General features: G+C 41.1%; 1 protein-coding gene across 2 annotated transcripts in view; it reads left to right on the forward strand.

Moving 5' to 3' along the window:
• Window positions 1-21,450, forward strand: part of POLR3B (RNA polymerase III subunit B) — a 138,752-nt gene that overhangs the window by 40,331 nt on the left and 76,971 nt on the right. For both annotated transcript variants that reach the window (XM_036760385.1, XM_036760386.1), the window contains 2 exons: window positions 2,117-2,236; window positions 6,507-6,641. In XM_036760385.1, the coding sequence (XP_036616280.1) occupies window positions 2,117-2,236; window positions 6,507-6,641 (255 nt within the window). The remainder of the gene's footprint in view (window positions 1-2,116; window positions 2,237-6,506; window positions 6,642-21,450) is intronic.

Here is a 21,450-nt window from a genome sequence, read left to right on the forward strand (position 1 = left end):
GAAACTCAACATTGCTCATTTCTGTAGGGATTCATGCAGCGTCTCCTGTTTAGAGAGGTTGGGGTTGAGAGTTGAGAGAGCTTATGGGGGGCAGGGGTGGGAGAGAGGAGATGGGAGGAAGGAACTACCTATCAAAAGAACATGGCTGTGCAGGGTGTCTTGGTGAGTGGGAGAGTGAGGAGCCAAGAAACTCCTGTTGCAATGAGAAACTAAGAAGCCCATTTCTCAGAGTACTTGGATAGATCATGCATCTTATTCTTCCTTCTCTAAGTGGCTTTGCTTTAGTCGACGGATTTTTTCCCATGGCTGACTCTCTTGACATTCCTATTCAGCCATTCCCCTCCTCCAGGGCCTCCCATCCAAGCATCCAGTTGTGTGTGGTCTCCGTCACTCCACTGGAACTCCCCCTAAGGGCCATCCCAACACTCAGATGGAGGGGTGACCTGCTCTGGTGTAACAGAACATGCCAACCACCCCTGAAGTTTGCCGTTGTAAGAGTATTTTCTGCCCTGAGAATTCTGTGATACTGTGGTATGTGTCCTGGCAGGGCCATGGAGGGTAGGGGTGCAGAATGAAAGGCTCGTCTGGATTTTTAGAAGCACCTTGTTTTTTCTTTTAAATAGTGAACAGATTAATTTTATAGAAATATTAATGTCCTGTTCTGCTTGGAGCTTCATTCTTCCATAGAATATTTTGGGTTTTTATTCTAGAATCATGTGGTGCTTCAGTAAATATAAATGAATGGTACCGAGTGCACTTTTAGGTCAGACTCTGGGCCAGCATAGTAGGCCAGGGAAGCGAGCTCTGCATCGCCAACTACTTGCCAGTGCCCCCAGGGCCTCCGACCCAGTCTGCCCAAAAGTGAACCTACTGTCACCTCCTACAGCTGGCCATTTCCCTGTTTCTGATGATGGCATCACTATCCACCCACTCATCTGGGCTCAGGATCTTAAAGGTAGCTGTAAGTTAGCCTTCCTGGAGATTTATCAAAGGACAGCTGAGAGCTCTTTTTTCTGAGATGATTTACGAGTAATCTTTCCTACAACTTGAGCTCAAAGGGTTCTCAGGGGTTGCCAGAAATCACCTGTTCAGTCTCTTGATATCTTTAGTCCCTATCTGCCAAGCACAGGATCACTCCATCATGTACTATAACACGCAGTCAGAGTAATGACTGGGTGTAGGAAGAGGAGGCCAGCAGCCTGGTTCAGGGCCTCCTCACCTCCTGCCTGACTACTGCAGTAGCTTTCAATTGGTCTTCCTACCCAGAGTTTCTCCCCACTCCAGCCTGTTTGCCATTGAGCTGCCACGATGATTTTCCTAAGATGTTTTGACCACGTTATCTCCCTACTTAATGAATTCCGATGGCTCCCTCTTTCCCTAAGGATCAGATGTAAAGTCTTCTGTTTGGCCCAGAAATTTCTTCACAGCCTACCCCTCCAACCTTTCCAGTCTGCTTACATTTCACTCTCCTCGTGTACTCAGGGATTTAGCTCCATTGGCCCATTTACTGTTCCGTTGCATGACTCTCCAGCTCCTGTTTCTGGGCTTTTGCACTGGCTGGCCAACCCCCATGCTTAGGATGTTTCCCTCCTTAGCTTTGCTTCTTAATTTCTCTGACCTCCCTCAAAACTCAGCTCAAATCCACTATTTTCAGGAGACCTTTACTGATCCAAGAAGTGGTTTACCTTCCATCTGCTATGAATATATATTTTGTTTGTACCTAGTTATTTAAATAATAATGACTGATAGTTAATTTTTAAAAGAGGTATTGTGATTTAGTCAATTTGCTTTGCATAATCGAATGTTGCTCTCTCTAATAAAAGGTGATGACTAGCATACCCGTTAATTAGTTCCTTGAAAATATGATATTAGTACATCAGTTTTCTGGGGGAAATTAGTTCCATAGACATAAGATGGTGGTGATTGGCCATATAATGATACAGCAGGATTTCACAGTGCTGCTGTGTGATTTGGCTATGCTGTATCGATGAGGTTATTAAAACTCCTCTGGCCACGGCTGTGCTGTGTGGCTATGCCTGGGCTGTTCATTTTCCAGAAACGCTACCTGATGATAACGGTCATTTGAACACCACTGTGGCATTAACTTGTTTTTCAGGCCCTGAAATATATAGGAAACAAAGTAAGAAGACAAAGGATGTGGGGAGGGGGACCGAAGAAGACCAAGATGGAAGAGGCGAGAGAGCTGTTGGCTTCAACCATTCTCACCCATGTACCAGTAAGTCATGCCTTTAAAACCAAACAAATAAATGCTGAAGTATAACCCTGTTGCAAACCTAAAGATAAAATTTTTTTCCAGGATTCTAATTTCGGCCCCTTTCCCTGAGGAAAGCTTTAAAATGGCCTCAGATGAGTTTTTGAGTATACTGGGGATGTTAGAGGGACTTAGTGTCATTTTTTAACTGAAGAAACAGAGCTCCAGAGAGTGAGTTGTCCAAAGTCACACAGCTAGATGGTGGTGGAGTCAAGACTGGAGAGCCCAGGTCTCCTGATTCCCAGACCTTTGTCGTATCTGACATCTTCGGTCCTTTCCCATTCCCTGCTGCTTACAGGATTCCCCTCATCCTTAAAAAAAAAAAAAAAGTCTCACGCACTCCTGCTGTCCCTGGTAGCCCTCAGCCTGTATCCTTCTTCCCTCTTCATGGCTAAACACCTTGAGAAAGTTGTCTATATTTGGCGTTCCCACTTACTTTCCTCTGACTTGATTTTAAATCTCCTGCTGTCCAGTGTCTGACCTCATCATTCAACTGAAACTGTTTCCTCTGAGTTACTAAAGATCTCTTAATTGCCCAGTCTGAATGGTCTGTCCTCATCCTTCCTGACCTCTCTGCAGCCTATCTTAGATAATCTTTTTCTTCTCTTGGACACTCTGTCCTCCCCAGGTTCTTGTAACTCTGCTCTCCTGGTTCTCCTGGCAGCTGGGTCTGGAGTCAGATTTGTGTGACCTGGGGCACATCCATTAACCTCAGTCAGCCTCAGATGAGGACATCTATAGAACAGGGATGATAGTCACACCTGCTTCCCAGGGTTGTTGTGAGGGTCAGATAGGATCTCTCATGGTCACCAACCTGGTGCAAGCTTTCTCTGCTTCACACCTGGACTGTTGCAATAGCTTTCTGGGTGTCATTTGCCCCAAGTTTCTCTCTACGCCAGTACATCCTTCACTCAGCTGCCTGTGTGGTGTTCCTTAAGTACAGGTCTGACCATGTCCTGCCCTCTTCAGTAAATTAGAGTAAACTTCCCTGTTGCCTCCAGGATCAAATATTATATGGCTTTTTTTTGGCATTTAACGTCCTTTGCAGCCTGGCCTCTTCTGACCTTCCTTGGTGATCCTCCCACTTATCACTCCCGTCTCCCAACTCTTGGCCTTCTCCCTGTCTCTTGGGCCTGGAACACTGTCTCAGTTCACCTCGCCCTCCTGGCTTTTCTCTGCCCAGCGTCCTTCAAGATTCTGTTCAGATTTCATGACTTCCCTGTCTGTTCTACTCCCTCTCCTCCCTGCTCCCGTCTTTCCCCCCTTCCCTCTAAGATTCCCTCCAGTTTCTGTTCTCTAGCTCTTAGGTACATGGTGGTTTGCATGTCATCTTCATTAAGCTGAGCTCCTCGAGGACATACTGTGGTTTTGCCTTTCTTTGCATCCACAGCGCCGGACACATAGTAAGTACTTTTGACTGACTGGGCACAATAGACATGGCATCAGTAGATGCCAGATAAACCAGCTTTTCTTGTATCTGGCCACATAAAAGAAAAATTTACATACAGAACAGCTCTAGTGTTAGGTTATTTTGGTTTGACACGAGGCAATGAAGTTTTTGTCCTAGAATGGGGGAATGGGCTGGAGAATTTTCCGTGGAGTGAACTGAGAATGAGGTCTGCATTTCCAGATTGATTTAGCCCTAGTAACATTACTGTGTGTCTGGCACACAGTGCTTAGTAAATGCTTGCTGACTGACAAGGGAATGTAGTCAGGGGCCGTTAGCTCCTAGGCTACCTGTCACAAGATAGCTTGCATGCAGAGACTTTTCCCGTGGCACACTGGTCTCTCCATCTGTAGAGTTTGTTTTGGCTTCCTCAGCCTCAGGCCCATCTCTCATCTCTGACTCTCTCTGACTTACTTTGGAGTTCAGAGTTCAAGTTCACTTTCCCTCGAAGGGCTGTCGTTTGTGTACTGGTGCTGACACACAGCCCCTTAGCATTCCCCAAGGATGCAGGAGCATTGTTTTGGCATTCTGCCAGCAGAGGTTGCCAACTGTTTTCTTAGGTGAGAACAGCCTTTAAGGAATCCGAGAACATCGGTTTGCTATTTTGGTTTAGTTGTAATGTTTGCTTCTCAACACTATCACCTTTGAAAGAGGAAAAAGGAGTTAGGAGCCTGTGGTTAGATGTCTGTACTCATCACTGGTCACTCATTAAAGCTCTCTGAGAACCTGTCCTATCCACCAAAAGGAAAAATGTGGAGTGACTTAATCGGGTTAATGTAGACAGACACTTAATTTTTCCCATTTGGTACAAAGATGAATAATCAGATAGCAAGTCATTAGGAAGATGCCAACTTGCCACACCTGCAGTCAGAAAAATAAAATGTTCATTAGATCAAACTGAATAAGAGATTACATTGTCAAAATACCAAGTTTTCCTTTAAATTGCCATCGTTCAATATTACTTCTCCAAGCCTGTTTTTTCTTTTGATCATTTTTGGATTATAATTTAGATGGAGAAGGTGAAGGACTTTTTTTTTTTTTGAGGGGGAAGGCAGGGCAATTGGGGCTAAGTGACTTGCCCAAGGTCACACAGCTAGTATGTGTGTCAAGTGTCTGAGGCTGGATTTGAACTCAGGTCCTCCTGACTCCAGGGCCGGTGCTCTACTCACTGCACCATCTAGCTGCCCCGACTTTTCTTTTTTAAAAGAGCAAATAAACAAAAAAAAAAACATAATTTCTTCTGTCTCTTCTTATTAATCTTTAGTAGTTGTGGGTGTACAAGATGACAAAGGAACTTTTAGCATACTATTTTTATTTTCACAAGTTTTAAAAGTTCTCAGGAATTGAGTATGCTAACCTAGTATGAAAACAGCTGAACTTTATATAACATATAAAGAATTTCTAATGTTATGTATTGTTAATGATGTCCTTGGAAAAACCACACCCAAATAAAAGGGCTATTGTCCTTTTTAATTCAAATGGTTTGTCATTAAAAAGGCTTCCAATAAAAATTCACCAAAAAGTTGCTAGAATGTTAATAAACATGGTAGCCGAGGCAGAAATACATTGTGTTTTTGTTTGTCCAAAGGACCATCTGTAAATAATCACTAGAAGCTGATGGATCCCTGGAAGCAAAGTCAACCGCTTTGCATTCTTTCCTGTGACTGCTGAGGCAGTGCACCTGACTCACTGCTCAGGACTGTGTAGCCGCTTCTTGGCTGCTTGTCTTGGATGTTCATGTCTGCGTGCCCTAGTATTCCCTCAGAGGGGTTGAGTTTGGGGAGGGGATGCAGAGGCAGGGAATTCCTCTTTGTGACAATTACTTAGGATTTGTCCTCTGTGAAAACCTTTTGTATACTTGTGCTAGGACCATGAAGGCGCAGGCAATTCTTAACCCAAGTCCATGCTTAGTGACAGACTATGCATCATCCTTCATCACCATATTGTCCACAGAATGATGAATTTTTTTGGCTCCAGCAGCTCTCAACGATTATGTGTGTATGTCGTGTGTGTGTCTGTCTGTCTCTTTTGGAGGGGTAAGGAGGGAGTTGTATCTGTGATGCTATAACTTGCTCTGGGCAAAGAGGACTTTTCCCAGAGGCTTTCATCTTCCGGGACTAGAGCCCATATCCTCTGCATTGATCATGGTCCTCACGTTTCACTCTACAGTCTTCTCTTGGCCCACTGTTCTATAGCACCACCACTTTTGGTCTGAGACCCTTTGTTGTGGTGCTGCTCTCCTGAATACTGCCTGCCCTCTCCCCCCACCCCCAACCCTATTGGGGTGAGGGCCAGGCTCTTTGGGAAACGAGCTGCCCTCTCTCCCAGCACAAATATACCCATATCCCACCACTCAACTCAACTCAGCTGTCCCTGCATGGGACAATTCCTGACTATGGTTCTAACTCTCACTAATGAAATCGTGGATCTTTGAAGCATTTCTGATTTATATGCCTCCTATTTCCAAAAAAGATCTGAAGTGATACATAGAATAGTTACTATAAGTTATTGGGGCTTCCGGTTGATAATCTGCTGTCTTGCTACTGGATTGTGAGCTCTTTGAGGACAGTGACAGTGTTTTATCAGAGCTTAGCTTTTCACCCCACACAATGGCTTTTTAAGAGATATGTGTCAGATTGAATTTAAAGTCATGAAATTATGATCTTTGTATCTTTGCTTTCTCATATATCATGCCATTGAACGTTATATCAGTAATGCATTTCTTCCTTTTCTTCCTTGAAACGTGTGTCTTCTCAAAATTTCCTTTTTGATTTTTTTGGCATGCAGGTGAAGGAATTCAATTTCCGTGCAAAGTGTATCTACACTGCCGTGATGGTGCGCAGGGTGATTTTGGCCCAAGGAGACAATAAAGTTGATGACCGAGACTACTATGGTAACAAGCGTTTGGAATTGGCAGGGCAGGTGAGTGAATTCTGTGTGTAGAGTTCTGTGATTTATGTTTCCTCAGTGATGGTTTAGGTGGTGTTTGGTTTTTGGAGGTAGGAACTGAAACAGTCATGGACATGATGAAGATGCATGTGCTCCCCACACAGGGTAGCTTCTCTGGTGTATCAAAGAGCACTTACAGTGATGAAAATATACTGCTACATAATCAGATTAGTTCCCTCAACATAAAATGTAATAACAGTACTTAGCATTTATGTAGTGACTTTCTGTGAAGAGAATCAGAACCATAGAATGGGAGAGCTGGAAGGAGCCTTAGGGACCTTGGACGTGATCCCACCAGGCTGCACTGCCTCTCCAGCCTTGAGATGAGGGGGAGCATCGGCACTGAAAGCCTTTCAGACCTGAGCCCAGCTTACCATTCCAGTATCATTCTGTGCAATTTCCTGCCCTTTGCTGCTTTTTCCAGCTTGGCCTTGGCACTGGCTCTTCCCTGTGCCTGGGATATACTCTCTCTTCATGTTTGTTCCCTCACAGTTCGGCTCGACTGCCACTTCCTACTTGGGTTTTTAATGATTCTCCCACTCCCCTCTGCCTCTACTGCTAGTGTCCTTCCTCTCAAAATAGTAGTAGTAGTAGTAGTCGTCGGAGTAGTAATAGTAGTAGTAGTAATGATAATAGTGATAGTTAGTCCTGATTCCAGGCCTAGTGCTCTATCCATGGTGCTATCCACCTAGCTATCCCCCCACTACTTGGTATTTATTTTGTATTGTGATATATGAATATATGTAAATGTTGTTAACCCCAATAGAATGTAAGGCCCTTAAGGGCGAGGTATGTTTCTTCTTTTTTCCTCTTTACATCTGGGGTTCTTGGCATAGTTCTTGTCATGTAGCACGTGCCCAACAGATTCTTGCTAATTGATTAGTTCTTTCCTGGTAGTAAGTTGGGGGGGGGGGGGGCAGGGCAAGATGGGAGTGGCAAGAGCTGTCAACCTGAGATTGACCTTGTCTGATGTTGAGATCAAACTATTGGGGCCTCCTGCCCTAGGGGATCTCTGGAGCTTTGGTTTGGGATTCTATTTTATGAAACACTGTTATAGCAAACTCAAGTGATTACAGGTTTTCCTTGTACTTTTGAACTTTGACCCACCCATTCTTTAGGATTAAGTCTCCAATTAACTTATAATTTTTGCCTCCAAGGCCCTTTTACTGAATATAATTTTTATTGCATTGTGGTCTGAAAAAGAGGTTTTTAATGTTTCTGCTTTTTTGCATTTGTGCAGGAGATTTTTATGCCCTAGTACATGGTCAGTTTTTGTGAAGGTGCTATAATTCCTACCTGTGAAATAGGTGTGCCCCTTTCTGTTCCCATTTAATAATCTTCAGAGGTCTGTCATGTCTCACTTTTTCTCAAATTCTTTTCCAGGCCTTCATTTCCTTTTTTCTAACCAGATCACTGAGAGAATCTCATGACTTAGCTGGGGTCACATGACTCTGTATTGGTAACAGGGTTTGAACCCAGATGTCTCCTAACCATGAGGTTAGTTTCCTTTCCACTGTACCAAGAAGAATATATTGAGACCCGCACTATTACAGTTTTACTGCCTCTTTCTTCCTGTAATTCATTGGACTTTTCTTTTAAGAATTTAGGTGCTGTGTCATTCGGTGCATATATGTTTAGCATTGATAGTTATTCATTGTCCTTTCAGCAAAATGTAGTTTCCCTTTGTCTTTTAATTAGGTCCCTTTTTGCTGTTGTTTTGTCTGAGATCACGATTGTCGCCCTTGCCCTTTCGACTTCAGCTGAGGCGTGATAGTTTCTGCTCCGGCTCCTTATCTTTACTCTGTGTGCGTCTTTATGTTTCGAGTGTGTTTCTGATAAACAACTTATTGTTGGATTCTAGTTTCCAGCATATTGTGCTGTCCTCTTTCACTTATGGGTGAGTTCATCCCATTCATATTAACAGTTATGAGTGTAAATTGTGTATTTCTCTTCCATCCTGTTCTCTTCTTCTTTTCCTTCTCTTTATTTGCTGTCCTTTCTCTAGGAGTTTGTTCTGCTTCCGACTCACCCCTCCACGTATCCTCGCCTTGTCATCTCCTTTCGTTTACCCTCTTTCCCTTCCGTTTCCTTGTTGAGTGAAATACATTTCTGTTCTTTGTTGTGTGTGTGTGTGTGTGTACGTGTATTCTTCCCTCCTCTGAGATGTTCAGACCAAGGTGAGGCACAAGTGCTGCCACTCCTCCCTTATACCCTAGACGTGTTAAATCATTTCCCTCATCCTTCTCTCTCTCTTTCCCCCTACTCCCGTAGTGTATTTATCTTCCTCTTCCTTTCCATTCTGCTTTTAAGATCATCAGAACATAACAGAACCATGCCTGGGCCCTCTTTATAATTAAACTCTTGTGACCCCTGATGATGGATAGATTTCTGAGGGGACGCGTGTATCGTCTCATATTTTTATATAGGTAATTTTTTCTTGGTTAATCCCTTATGATTATTCATATTTACTTTTTTATATTTCTCATAACTCCTTGTTTACATTTCAAAGCTTCTACTCAGCTCTAGTCTTTTCATTAGGAATGCTTGGGAGTCCTCTATTTCATTAAATATTCATTTTTTCCTTTATAGAATTATACTTAGTTTTCTTGGGTAAGTTTTTCTTGGCTATACCTATATCTTTTGCTTTCCAGAATGTCATATTACAAGGTCTCTGCTTCTTGAAAGTGGTGGCTGCTAAGTTTTGTGTGGTCCTTATCGTGGTTCTTTGGTACTTGAATTCTTTCTTTCTGGCTGCTTATAGAATTTTTTTTTTCTTTGACTTGAGAGATCTGGATTTTGACTCTAATATTCCTATAGGTTTTCATTTTGGGGTTTCTTTCAGAAGGTGACTAGTGGATTCTTTCTATTCCTACTTTGCTTTCTGGTTCTAAGAGGTCTCAGCAGTTCTATGATTTCTTGAAATATGATGTGTGTGTAAGCTCTTTCTTTGGTTGTGGCATTCAGGGAGTCTGAATTTTTTCTTAATTTTTTAATTAATTTAAATAAATTAATTTTTAATTCCTAATTTTTTTCTCCTTGATCAGTTTTCCAGGTCATTTGTTTTTGCTGTGAGATCTCTTACCTTCCCTTCCCTTTGTTTTAATATTTCGTCGTGTCTCAAGGAGTCATTTTCATTTTCAGGGAGTTTTTTTCTTCAGTAAGTTTTTGTTTCTCTTGTATCAAGCTGTTAATTCTCTTTCCATATCTTTTTTTCATGGCTCTTGTTTCTTTTCCCATTTTTTTCCTCTAATGCTCTGTTTGATTTTTTTCAAAACAGTTTTTAGCTTCTGGAGGGAATGTTGAGTTGAGCTTTTGTCTTCTTGGGTCCTGCTGCTTCTTTCTTGGGGTATTATTGAATGTTGTGTCATTCCAGGATCTGAAGGCTAGCTCAGGGTGGGGACCTGTGGGCTTGTAGAGCTCCCAAAGTGACACTGGAATGAAGTCTACTCACTGCCCTCCTGGTCTGAGATCTGCAAGATCTGACCCAGGTTTGGGTCTGTCAGCTTGTTCCTGGTTGGGAGTTCAGTAGATTATGACTGGACTTGGCTGCTATTAGCCAGCTCGGGTTCAGAGTGACTTTTTCTAGATATTTGTGGACGGGTCTGTTCATTTTCCTCTGCCCTGCCATCTTGACTCTGCTTCTCCTCCTTACACTTTTGAAAAACAAGTCCTCTTGAATTAGGTCCAAAGGAGTTTGGTAAATTATAACAAATTCCATGCATTAGCAGGACATTTACATTTTAGAGGTGAGGAAATTTAATTTAAACCATGAGTGGTTTTCCCTAATAATATTGTGAAACTTGGGTTGTTTTATCTCTATCACTTTATAAGCTTAAGAATTTTATGAGACTGTAATAAGAAGTAACAAGTGGTTTTTCTTCCTCTTAAGTCTTTTGGTATTTTTTTTAAGTATTCACTTCTTTCAGGCAGCAGGTGCTTTTATTCCTTATAATTTTGTGTCTCACATGTCCATCAGATACAACCTTTAAATAAAAATGAACTGAGATCCAGAACCAGGCACATTCCTTTTGCACAAGATTGATAGTTTGCAAATCGCATTACACATGTTCTCATTTGACTCTCCTGACATCTCCTGACATTACCTAGACCCTACATGTTATCTCATTGTCCAGATGAGAAAACAGAGGCTTAGAGAATCTCAGTGACTTAGCTGGCGTCACATGACTCAGTGTTAGTAACAGGGTTTGAGCCCAGGTGTCTCCTAACCATGAGGTCAGTTCCCTTTTCACTCTACCATGCCATTTTCTCTAGGGTTTTACATGTAGATAAGTTTTATATGTTTTGCTTTGTCCCACCCCCTCAGAGGGCAGGGACCATGTTCTTCCAAGAATATCTGAAATCTGGGAAGTACATTATTCACTGTCTTACATGCAACCTATTTATTGATTATGATTTTTAGGAAAAAAGAGTACGAACAAGGCTTGGTGGTATATGCCTCTAACACCTGCTTCTGGGGAAGCTGCAGCTAGCAGGCTCTTGAATTGGAGAGTCCTGAACCAGGGTGGACTAAGCCATTTGGGTGTCCTCATTAAGTCTGGCACCAAGACTGTTTCTCTCTCCTCCCACCTACCCCCAAGGAACTGGTTCAGCTTGGAAACAGAGCGAGTCAAAGCTCCCAAGTCACTCAGTAATGGGCTTGAGCCTGTGATTGGCCGCTCACTCCAGCCTGGGCAAAATAGGGAGATCCAGTCTCCACAAAAAGGATCCTGTGGTTCTGGATTACAAAATGACAAAAACTATAAAGATGCTAGTTTAAGCTTAGGTTTATTCCAAACCTCATTCGGTGGAGGTGAATGGGTGCATCTGGTAAGATGGGGGTGGGGGCAGCTCATTTGAGTTCTGTGCTGTCCAGCATGCTTTTGGACATTCCTCCACATTTGCAGCTAAGTGTCTTTTATCTCTACTGTGTACTGATGTTGAGGGTCATTGTGTGACTTCACAACCATTGATTAAGCTCCTGTGATGTTCTTGGTGCTTAAAATGAAGTGATTTTAATTTCTGAGGTTTTTTGATTAACTTTGTTAGTTAAGCTTCACTTTTTTGTTTAAATTTGCACAAAGGAGTTTGGAGATCACTCCCAATCTGTTTATTTGCATCTTACCTGACTTGATATTTTACATTGTATGGATAGGGGTGGGAGTGGACAGAACAGGACTGTATTTGCAGGGCTTGATTTTCATTAGAGGGAAGAAATCCTGACTTTTTAGTAGTAGGGAATGGCTGAACAAGTTCTGGTGTATATGATCATGTTTAGAATACTACCGTGCTAGGAGAAGTGAGGAGCTTGATGATCTTAGAAAAAGTGGAGAGCAGTTAATATTTTCTTAAAAGTTTTCAGGATTTTACGAGAAATGAAGGACTTTATAAGTAGCTTTATGGGCCAGAAAAGATGGGCACCTTTAGCACATTTTTGGTTCACGTTCCAATCTCGGGTCTGTTTTTGGGTAAGCATCTTTTCCTCATGTCTAAAACTGGTATAATTTCTATTGCCCATTGTGAAGTCCTTTTTATGGAGAGGATAAATGTAGAGAAAATCAGCAGTGATGGGCCCTAGGAGGCAAGAGACTCAACTCCTCTGGCCAAATAGCTCCGTCATTAGCAATTAATAATAGGGAAGCTTGTGGTCCTTCAGGATGGAAAGTGGTGTTTGTGAGCATAAGAGTACATGCAACTCAGGAGTTGGCAGCTCTTCTTCTGGTTCCCCCAGTGTGCTAGAATTGAAAGACAAAGTTTCTAGGAGGTTCTGGGGACTGACTCAGGCTGTTTGATGAAGAACTGAGCTTCTTTTTCCCTCTCAGGCAGTCCCTTGGAAGTGGGGCTTTTGACCTCTTACCTCTTCCTGTTTTTAGCCTAAGCTTGATGGACAGCAGCAAGCCTAAATCAAATGTTCCAGGCCTGGGGATTACACTGTGTGTGCCTCCTTCCCCCTGGGATTGCAAGTGTTTTGCAGTTGGGGAAAGTGTGCTTTTTTGTAGGTTGTAGTTTGGCTTTTTGGACATCCTGGTTGTCAGGGAACTTGGCCTGGTGGGGTGGTTGTGGGGGGATCCTGTTGCTTCAAAAATGGGACTCATAAAGAGTGTCCCTTGTGCAGGGAAAACATAGCTTTACAGACAATGTAAAGACATAAAAGACATTGTGTTGGCCAAGATGTGTAAAACAATCGCTGCTAATTTCCCACCCCGTGGGACAGGCCGGCCTGAAATGTGCTAGTGCCTCAGATAAGGGCGGTGTGGACCTGGCCAAGCTGGCTTTGCCACCAAGGGCTGGGAGGCCAGCAGCCAGGAGAGGCGGTAGCAGAGCCAGCCCATTCCAGGCTTAATCTTTTCACCTGCCTTTTCTTTTTCGCTAATGTGTTCATTATTTGCTGAGCAGTACTCTATTCTTTGTCTGGAAATTTTTTGTTTCTAATGCATCTTGCTTTGTATGGGTGAGATATGGAACAGCCCCACAATCCGGCACCCTGGAAAGCAAGGGATTTCTACTCGGTGACAAAAGAAGGCCGCCTTGACTTCAGAGATTGCCTAATCCCAGCTGTTCTGATAATGTAATTAAGGCTGCCTAATGTCTTTAATTTTGCAACCAGTTTGTGTGAAAAGGAGAATTTGGCACTCTGAAGGCTTAAACTAAATAGCAATCTCAAGACGCCTAATTAGAATTCTCTGACATTAAGCTAATTGGTGAAACTGTATTTCAGCAGCTTAATTTCTTTATTAATTTTTTTAGCATTTTCATTGAAAATCAATTGATGAGCTGTCAGCATTTTCCCCTTAAATATAATTTACTCTTTAGTGCTCCTGTCTTAAGCAGGCTGAAAGGCCTGGACTAGCTGTGGAAGGTACTGAATATTATCACCAGCATTCCATCCCTTTCCTTTTAATCATTTTACTCTTGACCTAAATAATGTGTTTATTGTGCGACTGGGTCTTGCAGTCACTTGCAGCCCTGTTAGTGAGCTTGTGAATTGGGAAGCATTATTCTCTGGCCTTATTTTGAACACATTGAAAATAAGCAAAGTCAGGGGCTGAGAAATATACTAATGAGTTTGTGACCGAGGGATGTGACTTCTGTTGATGGCTTGCTTGGGTCAAAGGACATTTTTTGTGCTTAGCTCTGCTGGCTTCAGTGGCCTCGGATGGGAGCTGGTGCAACTTTCTTGTTCTAATTTGAAACACAGAAGGGCCTTGGCCTAGGGAGCATCCCTTGGTCTCAGGGAGGCTAGGGGGCGGGGGGAGGAACCTTGAAGAGATGCTACTTTCGGCTCTTATCATTTTTCTCCCCAGCCATCATCAAATGGGTATCTTTTTAGCCTCTTCCAGGCTTTCCCCTGGCTCCTCCGATGTGGAGTTTCCACAGGTACAAATGCTTGGGAGGGAGAGAGTAACTCCGAGGTCAGGGCTGCCTCCTCACTGAGGCAAAGGGTCCATTTGACCTGCATGTACTTGTTGGTGCTTGGGAACTCGCTGAGGACACTTAGCCTGTGGCCCTGGTACGGGCTTTACTGCTGATTTTTGTCAAAGGTGGGCAAAGAAAGTAGCCCGAAGCCAAATTCAGCTATTGGGACAGCTTTTGAAAACTGAGCAAGGTTCCCTTCAAAAGGTGCATTCCCAGGGGTAGCTAGGAATAAAATCATTTGCTTTTAATACTCAGCTCTACAAAGATAATTTATTTTGAGAGGAGAAAAATGTGGAATTAACCTTCTAAAGAAAGTTTGAATTTGACGATATTTGACCCTTGAAGCAGTGTATACATAATTTATTAAGAAAACCCATATATCCACTGACTTCTTTTCCTCTGTGTTTATAGAGGCTGATTGTTTAAAACACTTTGTTTCATTAGCTGGGTTTTTATTTTTCCTCTTGAGAGTGAGAACCTAGTATTGAAAACTTTTCATGCCTCTCTATATATGTACACACGCGCGCACACATACACACGCACACACACACACATACACATACACATACACATATAGTTTTGGCTTTGTTTTTTCTATTTACATTGTTTTTTTAAAATTCCTCTTCTCTTTTTTTAATTGTTTTATTCTGAACTTAAACAGGCCCCAAAGTATTTCCATGTACACAGAACCCAAAAAGAAGATGAACGCTTATCACTATTTATTATCATCTGTGTTAAAAAGTGTAAAATTCTACCTTTTCTCAGTTTCGGTAATTTACTGTTGATAATGACAAAGCGATGAATTGTGAAATGCTACGACACTCAGAACTTTAAGCATGTTTGTGTGGTTTTAAAGCATGACTGCGCTTTTAGTCTGTACTGTGTGCAGGACATTTTGAGAAAAGACAAGAGGAAGGTGCAGCTCTTACCAGTTTTGTCATTACTCTCCTTACTTCAGAACTCTCTCCTTTTGGGGGGTAATAGTGATTCCGGTATGCCAGAGAGGGAGCTTGGAAATTTTTTGTCATCTTTGAAAAACTGAAGTGAAAAATTTTCTGTCTAAATTACTAGTGTCTAGACCAGGGGTTCTTAATTTTTTTTTCTGGACCCTTTTAGCAGTATGGTGAAACTTTGGACCCTTTCTCAGACTACTAGTTTTAAATAAACCAAATAATGTACATAGGATTACAAAGGAAACCAGTTATATTGAAATACAGCTTTCAAGATATTTTTAAGAATTCATGAATCCCTTGAAATCTATTCACCAACTCCAGATGAAGACTGCAATTCTGGATTATTTTCTTTCTGAGATGTTTATGGTGGAGGTGCTTCTTAAGATGTTTTGATAGATTATTCAGATCACGAGAGCTTGTGTGGTTTTCTTTCAAAGCATATATTTTACTTTGACAGAGAAAAAGTCAAAAGAATTGATAGGCAGAATTAAGGGACTGTTGCTTTGAGGTGCTATTTTATTTGACCACTAAAGTAGAATGCATTTAGTTTATTAGTAAGAAGCCCCCTATATTTACAAACTTCCCCCTCCCCCAACTACTTTTCTCCCCTTGGATTTATTTAAGGAGTTGCTTAGAGAAATATACCTTTTTTTGATTATTAATAGTATTTAAAATCTGAAAAGCGAATAGTTTTTAAAAATGAATTTTTATTGATATATTTTGTTTTTAAATCATTTACAATTTCTCTCCCTTTTCTAAAGAACAGTTCTTTTTTTAAAAAGAAAAGAATAAAGAAGAGAAAAAAATTAAGCAAAACAACCATTACCTCAGAAAACTCTGTCTTTAGCGTTCCATCCCCACTGTCCTCGGCCTTTGCAAAGACTTTGAGGGAAACCTCATGTCTTGACTTTAGCACCAAGCTTAGTTATTATACTTCTGTATCATTTAGTTTCAATTGTTTTGTTCTTATTCTTTATATGCATATTTTAAAAAATTATTCCTAGTCTTTAAAAAATTATCATTTAGTTTTGAATTGAATCTCCCCCTCCAAAAAAAAGCATTTCCACATATATAGCAAGCAGAACACAAAAATGGATTGTATATGAAATAGTACATTTCATACCACTTTGCTTAAAAAAAACTATATATATGTACATATATTCTTTCAAAACTGCTTATTTTATTTTCTCTTTCCTTTTGAACTTCCATCTGTTTCCTTTTCTTCCCTTTAAACCTCTTTTTTTGTGCCATCATTATATTACTAAACCCTTCTCTAGTAAGTTACACCCCCTTTTTCCTCCTTTCTTTCCACTGTATTCCTCTTTTTACCCTTCATTCTCTTTCCCCTTTTAAAACCCTTCAGAACAGAATCAGTCCATCCCCTCAGACCTCCCTTTTTCTCATTTAACTCCCTCTGTGTTCTTTGAAGACATTAAGGTACTTGAAGGGAGACTTGTTTCTTCTCCCTCTATTAGTGCTACATCATCATAAAGTTCCTCCCAGATTCCTCATCTAACTTGACTTCTCTAGGTTTCTCTGGTTTCCATGGTGGTATTTCAGAGTTCCTAATCAGCTCAGGTCTTTTCATCAGAAATGCATGTGAAAAATCTCTTCCATTAATGACTTGTTTTTCTTTCTTGGAAGATTATATACTCAGATTTGCAGCATAAATTATTCTTAGTTGCTATTCCAAGATTTCCTCTTGTTTATATTAAAAGTTGCTAGGCCTTGAGTGATGCTGACTATAGCACCTTGGTACTTGAATTGCTTCTTGCTGGATACTTACAATATTTTTTCTTTGATACAGGAGCTCTGGATTTTGGTTAGGATATTCCTGGGACTTTTCCTTTTGGGATTCCTTTTAAGAGATGATGGATGGCTTCTTTCTATTTTCACTTGCCCTCTGTTTCTAATAGATTTTGGCAGTTTTCATTTGTGATTTCTTGAAATATGGTATCTCCAGGCTTTTTAAAAAAATCATGATTTTCAGGGAGCTCAGTGATATTTAAATTCTCCCTCCTTGACCTGTTATTCAGGTCAGTTATTTTTTTTTTAATATCTGATACACTACATTTTCTTCCTTTTTTTCAGTCTTTTGATTTTGTTCTTGATGTCTTGTAGAGTCCTTCATTTCCAATTGGCCTATTTTAATTTTAAAAGGGTGTGTTACTTGTGTAAGGTTTACCACCTTTTCCCCAAACCTTTTATTTTCCCTCTAATTCTTTCCTCCAGAACTTTTATTTCATCTTCTTTCCCTTGCTTCATTTCTGCTAGGTAGTCATATAGTCTTTGTGGAGAATTTGTTTTTTCCTTGGATTCACTGCTTGCAGTTTTTACAGTTTTCAGTTCCTCTTTTGTGTGGATCTCTAGTTCTACAATAATTTTAAAATTTCAATTGGTGTTTGATTTATTTATCTCTTTAGCTTTAGTTCCTATGCTAGGACTTTATGATAAGACCAGGCTACATCCCTTACGCACTCTTAGGTGGAGTAGTCAGCCCTGCTTAGTTTAATCATTGGCAAGTTTTTGTGTTGACCTTTACCTACCAGGGTTCAGCTCCTTCTGGATCTTTGAGTTTTGGAGCCTTGGATCTTTAGGGTCCTCTGGTGTTTCAGGACAAAATTCTAGTGATCTTGGAGTCATTGACCCTGGAGTATCCCTCTCTGAGCACCATGACCCCCCTGGACCTTTCTGATACTGCCTGATCCTTCCTTCCCCCCTTAGAGTGGAAGACTTCTCCATTCTTCCTGCATCCAGATGGAGGATCCTGTGCTGCAGGTGTCTCTGGCTTGGGAGGCTGAGTGCCTGGGTTCCTTTGCCTTTCTGGCTCTCGCTTAGCTGGAGTCCTCCTTTGCCTTTGCCACTGAGACAACTGAGCGACCTTTTGTGCAGGTCGAGGGTAGAAGAAGTCAAATTTCTGCAGCTTTCATGTTTTTGCTGTAATGGGTTGCTGCATTAGGGAGTTAGAAGTGCTACTCCTTTTTTTCTTTATTTCTCTTGGGATTCCAGATCTTTTGTTCCTTCAAGTGAATTTTGTTATTTTGTCTAGCTCTGAAAAAAAATCTCTTTTGTAGTTTGGTCTTACTTTCAGTATGTCCATTAACTTCGGTAATACCGTAATTTTTATTATTTTGACACGGCTCAGCCATGAGTGCTGGGCATTCTTCTAGTTACTCAGGGTGCTGTTTCTTTAAGGAGCATTTTGTAATTGGCACTCAGCAGCTGTTGGATGTACCTGGCAGGTGAACTCCTAAATATTTTATGCATTTGGTAGTTATTTTGAATGGGATCTCATTTTATGTTATTGCCTTTTGGATTTTATTATTGACATACAGGAATGCTTTTAAATTGTTTGGTTTTATTTTGTAGCCTGCAACTTTACCAAAACTGTTAAATCTCAGTTACTTTCTTTGCTAATTCTCTGGCTTTTACTAAGTAAACCACCATGTTATCACCAAATAGGGATTTTATTTTGTCTCATCTTTTCCTACCTTATGTCTTTTTTCTTAGTCTTTTCTTTTTACTATTGCCAGCATTTTTAGAATTATATTGAATAACAGCCAGAATGAGGGATAGGAGAAGAGAAGAGGACAACCTTGCCTTTACTCCTGTATTTACTGGGGAAACTTCTGATGTTTCCTAATTGCATATAATGGTAGCTTTTGGTTTTAGATACTTTTTATCATATTAAAAAAAGATCCTTTTGTGTCTTTCCTTTGTAGGGTTTTTTCACAGATGAATGTTGTATTTTCTCAAAAGTTTTTTATACATTCCTTGATGTGGTTTGGGATTTTTATGGGATTAGTTATGTTAATTCTAAGGTTGAATCATCCTTGTATACCTGATAGAAATCCAACTTGATCATATTGACTTTTTTTTTTAGAAACTATAGACTTATTGGACAGGATTTTATTTAAACGTTTGAATCAGTATAAAAATGAAATCTTCTTTTCAATATTTATTAATAAATTAGTGGAAAAACATTTATTAAACCCTTATTATGTGCAAAGCACTTTGCTCAGTGCTGGGGGTACAAACAGAAAAGTCCGACAGCCCCTGTTCTGAGACAACCCATAGGAGCCTTTAACTGCACTTCAGTCAGGTGCTGCCTCTGTGGTGGCTAGAAAGGCCCACTGCTTCCTAGGGAGCAGAGAGGCAAAGCAGGTATTAATGCATCTTCTGGAAGGTCATTTTCGTTGATCAAGCCACATCTGTTTGTTGTTGCATCACTGCACAAAGCCAAGCACTTTGGTGGCAAGAAACTCTCCCACAGATTTTCAGTTGCTGAGGAGCCTGTGGTATCTGCTGTATTCAGAGAGTGGTGCTGGGTCCCCACCCCTGGAAAGCTGCTGTTTTTCTGGACTGAATACAACATGTACAGAAGTAGAAGACAAGGCAGATGGAGGTCAGAGAGAATGCTCGAGTGGGGAAATTGGAGAAGGCAACTGCACTGGAAGAAAGTAAGGCTTCTGAGAGGTTGAGATGAGAAGGGAGGATGAGTCAGGTATGCGGATGAGCACCTCCCACGTGAAGTAGGGCCTTGAGATGGGGCCTTGAGGTGGGAAATGTTTTCTCTACTTTTTTATGTTCACGTGAGTTCCAAACATAAGCTAAGAAATTGTTAATAGTGAAATGTGTCATAAAGCACACGGCAATTGTGTTGTTTTAATACATGATTTCACTTAGTATGTTCTCCTACTTATGTTCAATGTTTTTCGCATAAAACTTTGCCTTATCTCATGTTTATTGTGCTCAGATAAAGAGTCCTCATGTTAGAATGGGAGGACCCTGGCACAATGATCAGGAGGTCAGGGGTGGAAGCCTGATTCTTTCTCTTAATAGCCCTGGGGGTGGTCATGAGAAAGTCAGCCCTCTAGCACCTCTAGCTGCCTCGTGGCTTAAAAGTGGGCATGGTCACGTTTGCCTGACTTATTTCACAAAGGTGCCGTTATGGGACCATGTGAGACAACGTATGTAAGGTGCTCAGTGTCAGCCCTTATGGTCTTTGAAGGAAGTGGGGAGAAGGGCACTTTTTAGCAAACAGCCCACAACTGTTTGACATGTATTCATGTATGTGTATACATATGGATTATATGACCTGTATAAAATATTGTAGTATCTATACACATGCATGATGTGTTCCATATGTTACGTAGCCTTTTAACATTAATGTTTTAAAATAATATGGGAAAACATGTGAGCAGTGTTTGTATGCTGTAAAGCATTCTGGTGACCGGTGCAAAGAAAGCAGGAAGACAGTCACCTCATCTTATTTAAGACCCTTCATCCTTGAACATACGCAGAGTTCACAAGTAAGACAAAACTTCCTGCTCCCGTCAGTTCTTTTCCGTGGCTTTTATCTTTTACTTTGAAAGTTCTTTTAATGGAAACAAAATATGAAGTATGAAGCAGATAGATTCCTGAGGTCACATTGGAAAGCAATCTAATTACCTTAGTTACATTTGATGTTTATATCAAGTAGTCCAGTAACTTTAGCCTCATGATTACCCACTTAGCAGACAAGTTCCCCTTCCGTTTTTCCTTTTGTACTTCCCCTGGCTCTTCATAGGCCCTTTAAAAGTGAGACTTTTCCGGGATCTGATTTCAGCAAACCCTTATGCGTGGAATAATTGGGGCTCAATGGCTGCTTATAGAATTGAGCTGAATTACTAGGTGTCTGATGGACTTTGCTAAGTAAAGTTTGTTTCCTCATTGTGGTACTTGTGTGACACTGGACTCTGGAAGCCTCAGCCCCTGCAAGGCAGGCTCTATCAGATCCTTCCAGGACTGAATGGCTTAGAGCCAAAGTGTCAAAGGGGCCTCCCCAACCAGATTAAAATGTACTTGGGAGAGAAATCATAAGGGACTTACTAAAGTTGAACCATTTTGTTTACATTCCTACAAGGAAAGATGGTATTCGTAACTCCTGAGACCTTTCTCAGTATTAGGGTGGTTGAAGGGAATATACATATATATAGATAGAGGGCACAGGTTGAATTGAATATGAAGAGATGATATCTAAAAAAATAAATAAAATCAAGGGGTGAGAGAGAAATATATTGGGAGAAAGAGAAAGAGAGAGATAGAATGGGGTAAATTATCTCACATAAAAGTGGCAAGAAAAAGCTGTAATAATAGAAGGGAAGAGGGGGCAGGTGAAAGGGAATGAGTGAATCTTGCTGTCATTGGATTTGACTCAAGGAGGGAATAACATACACACTCAATTGGGTCTTACCCCACAGGAAAGTAGGGGGGAAGGGGATAAGAGAGGGGGGATGATAGAAGGGAGGGCAGATTGGGGGAAGAGGTAGTCAAAAGCAAACACTTTTGAAGAGGGACAGGGTCAAGGGAGTAAATTGAATAAAGGGGGACAGGATAGGATGGGGGAAATATAGTTAGTCTTTTACAACATGACT

This window comes from Trichosurus vulpecula, chromosome 5 (assembly GCF_011100635.1).
Source record: "Trichosurus vulpecula isolate mTriVul1 chromosome 5, mTriVul1.pri, whole genome shotgun sequence".
Lineage (NCBI taxonomy): Eukaryota > Metazoa > Chordata > Mammalia > Diprotodontia > Phalangeridae > Trichosurus > Trichosurus vulpecula.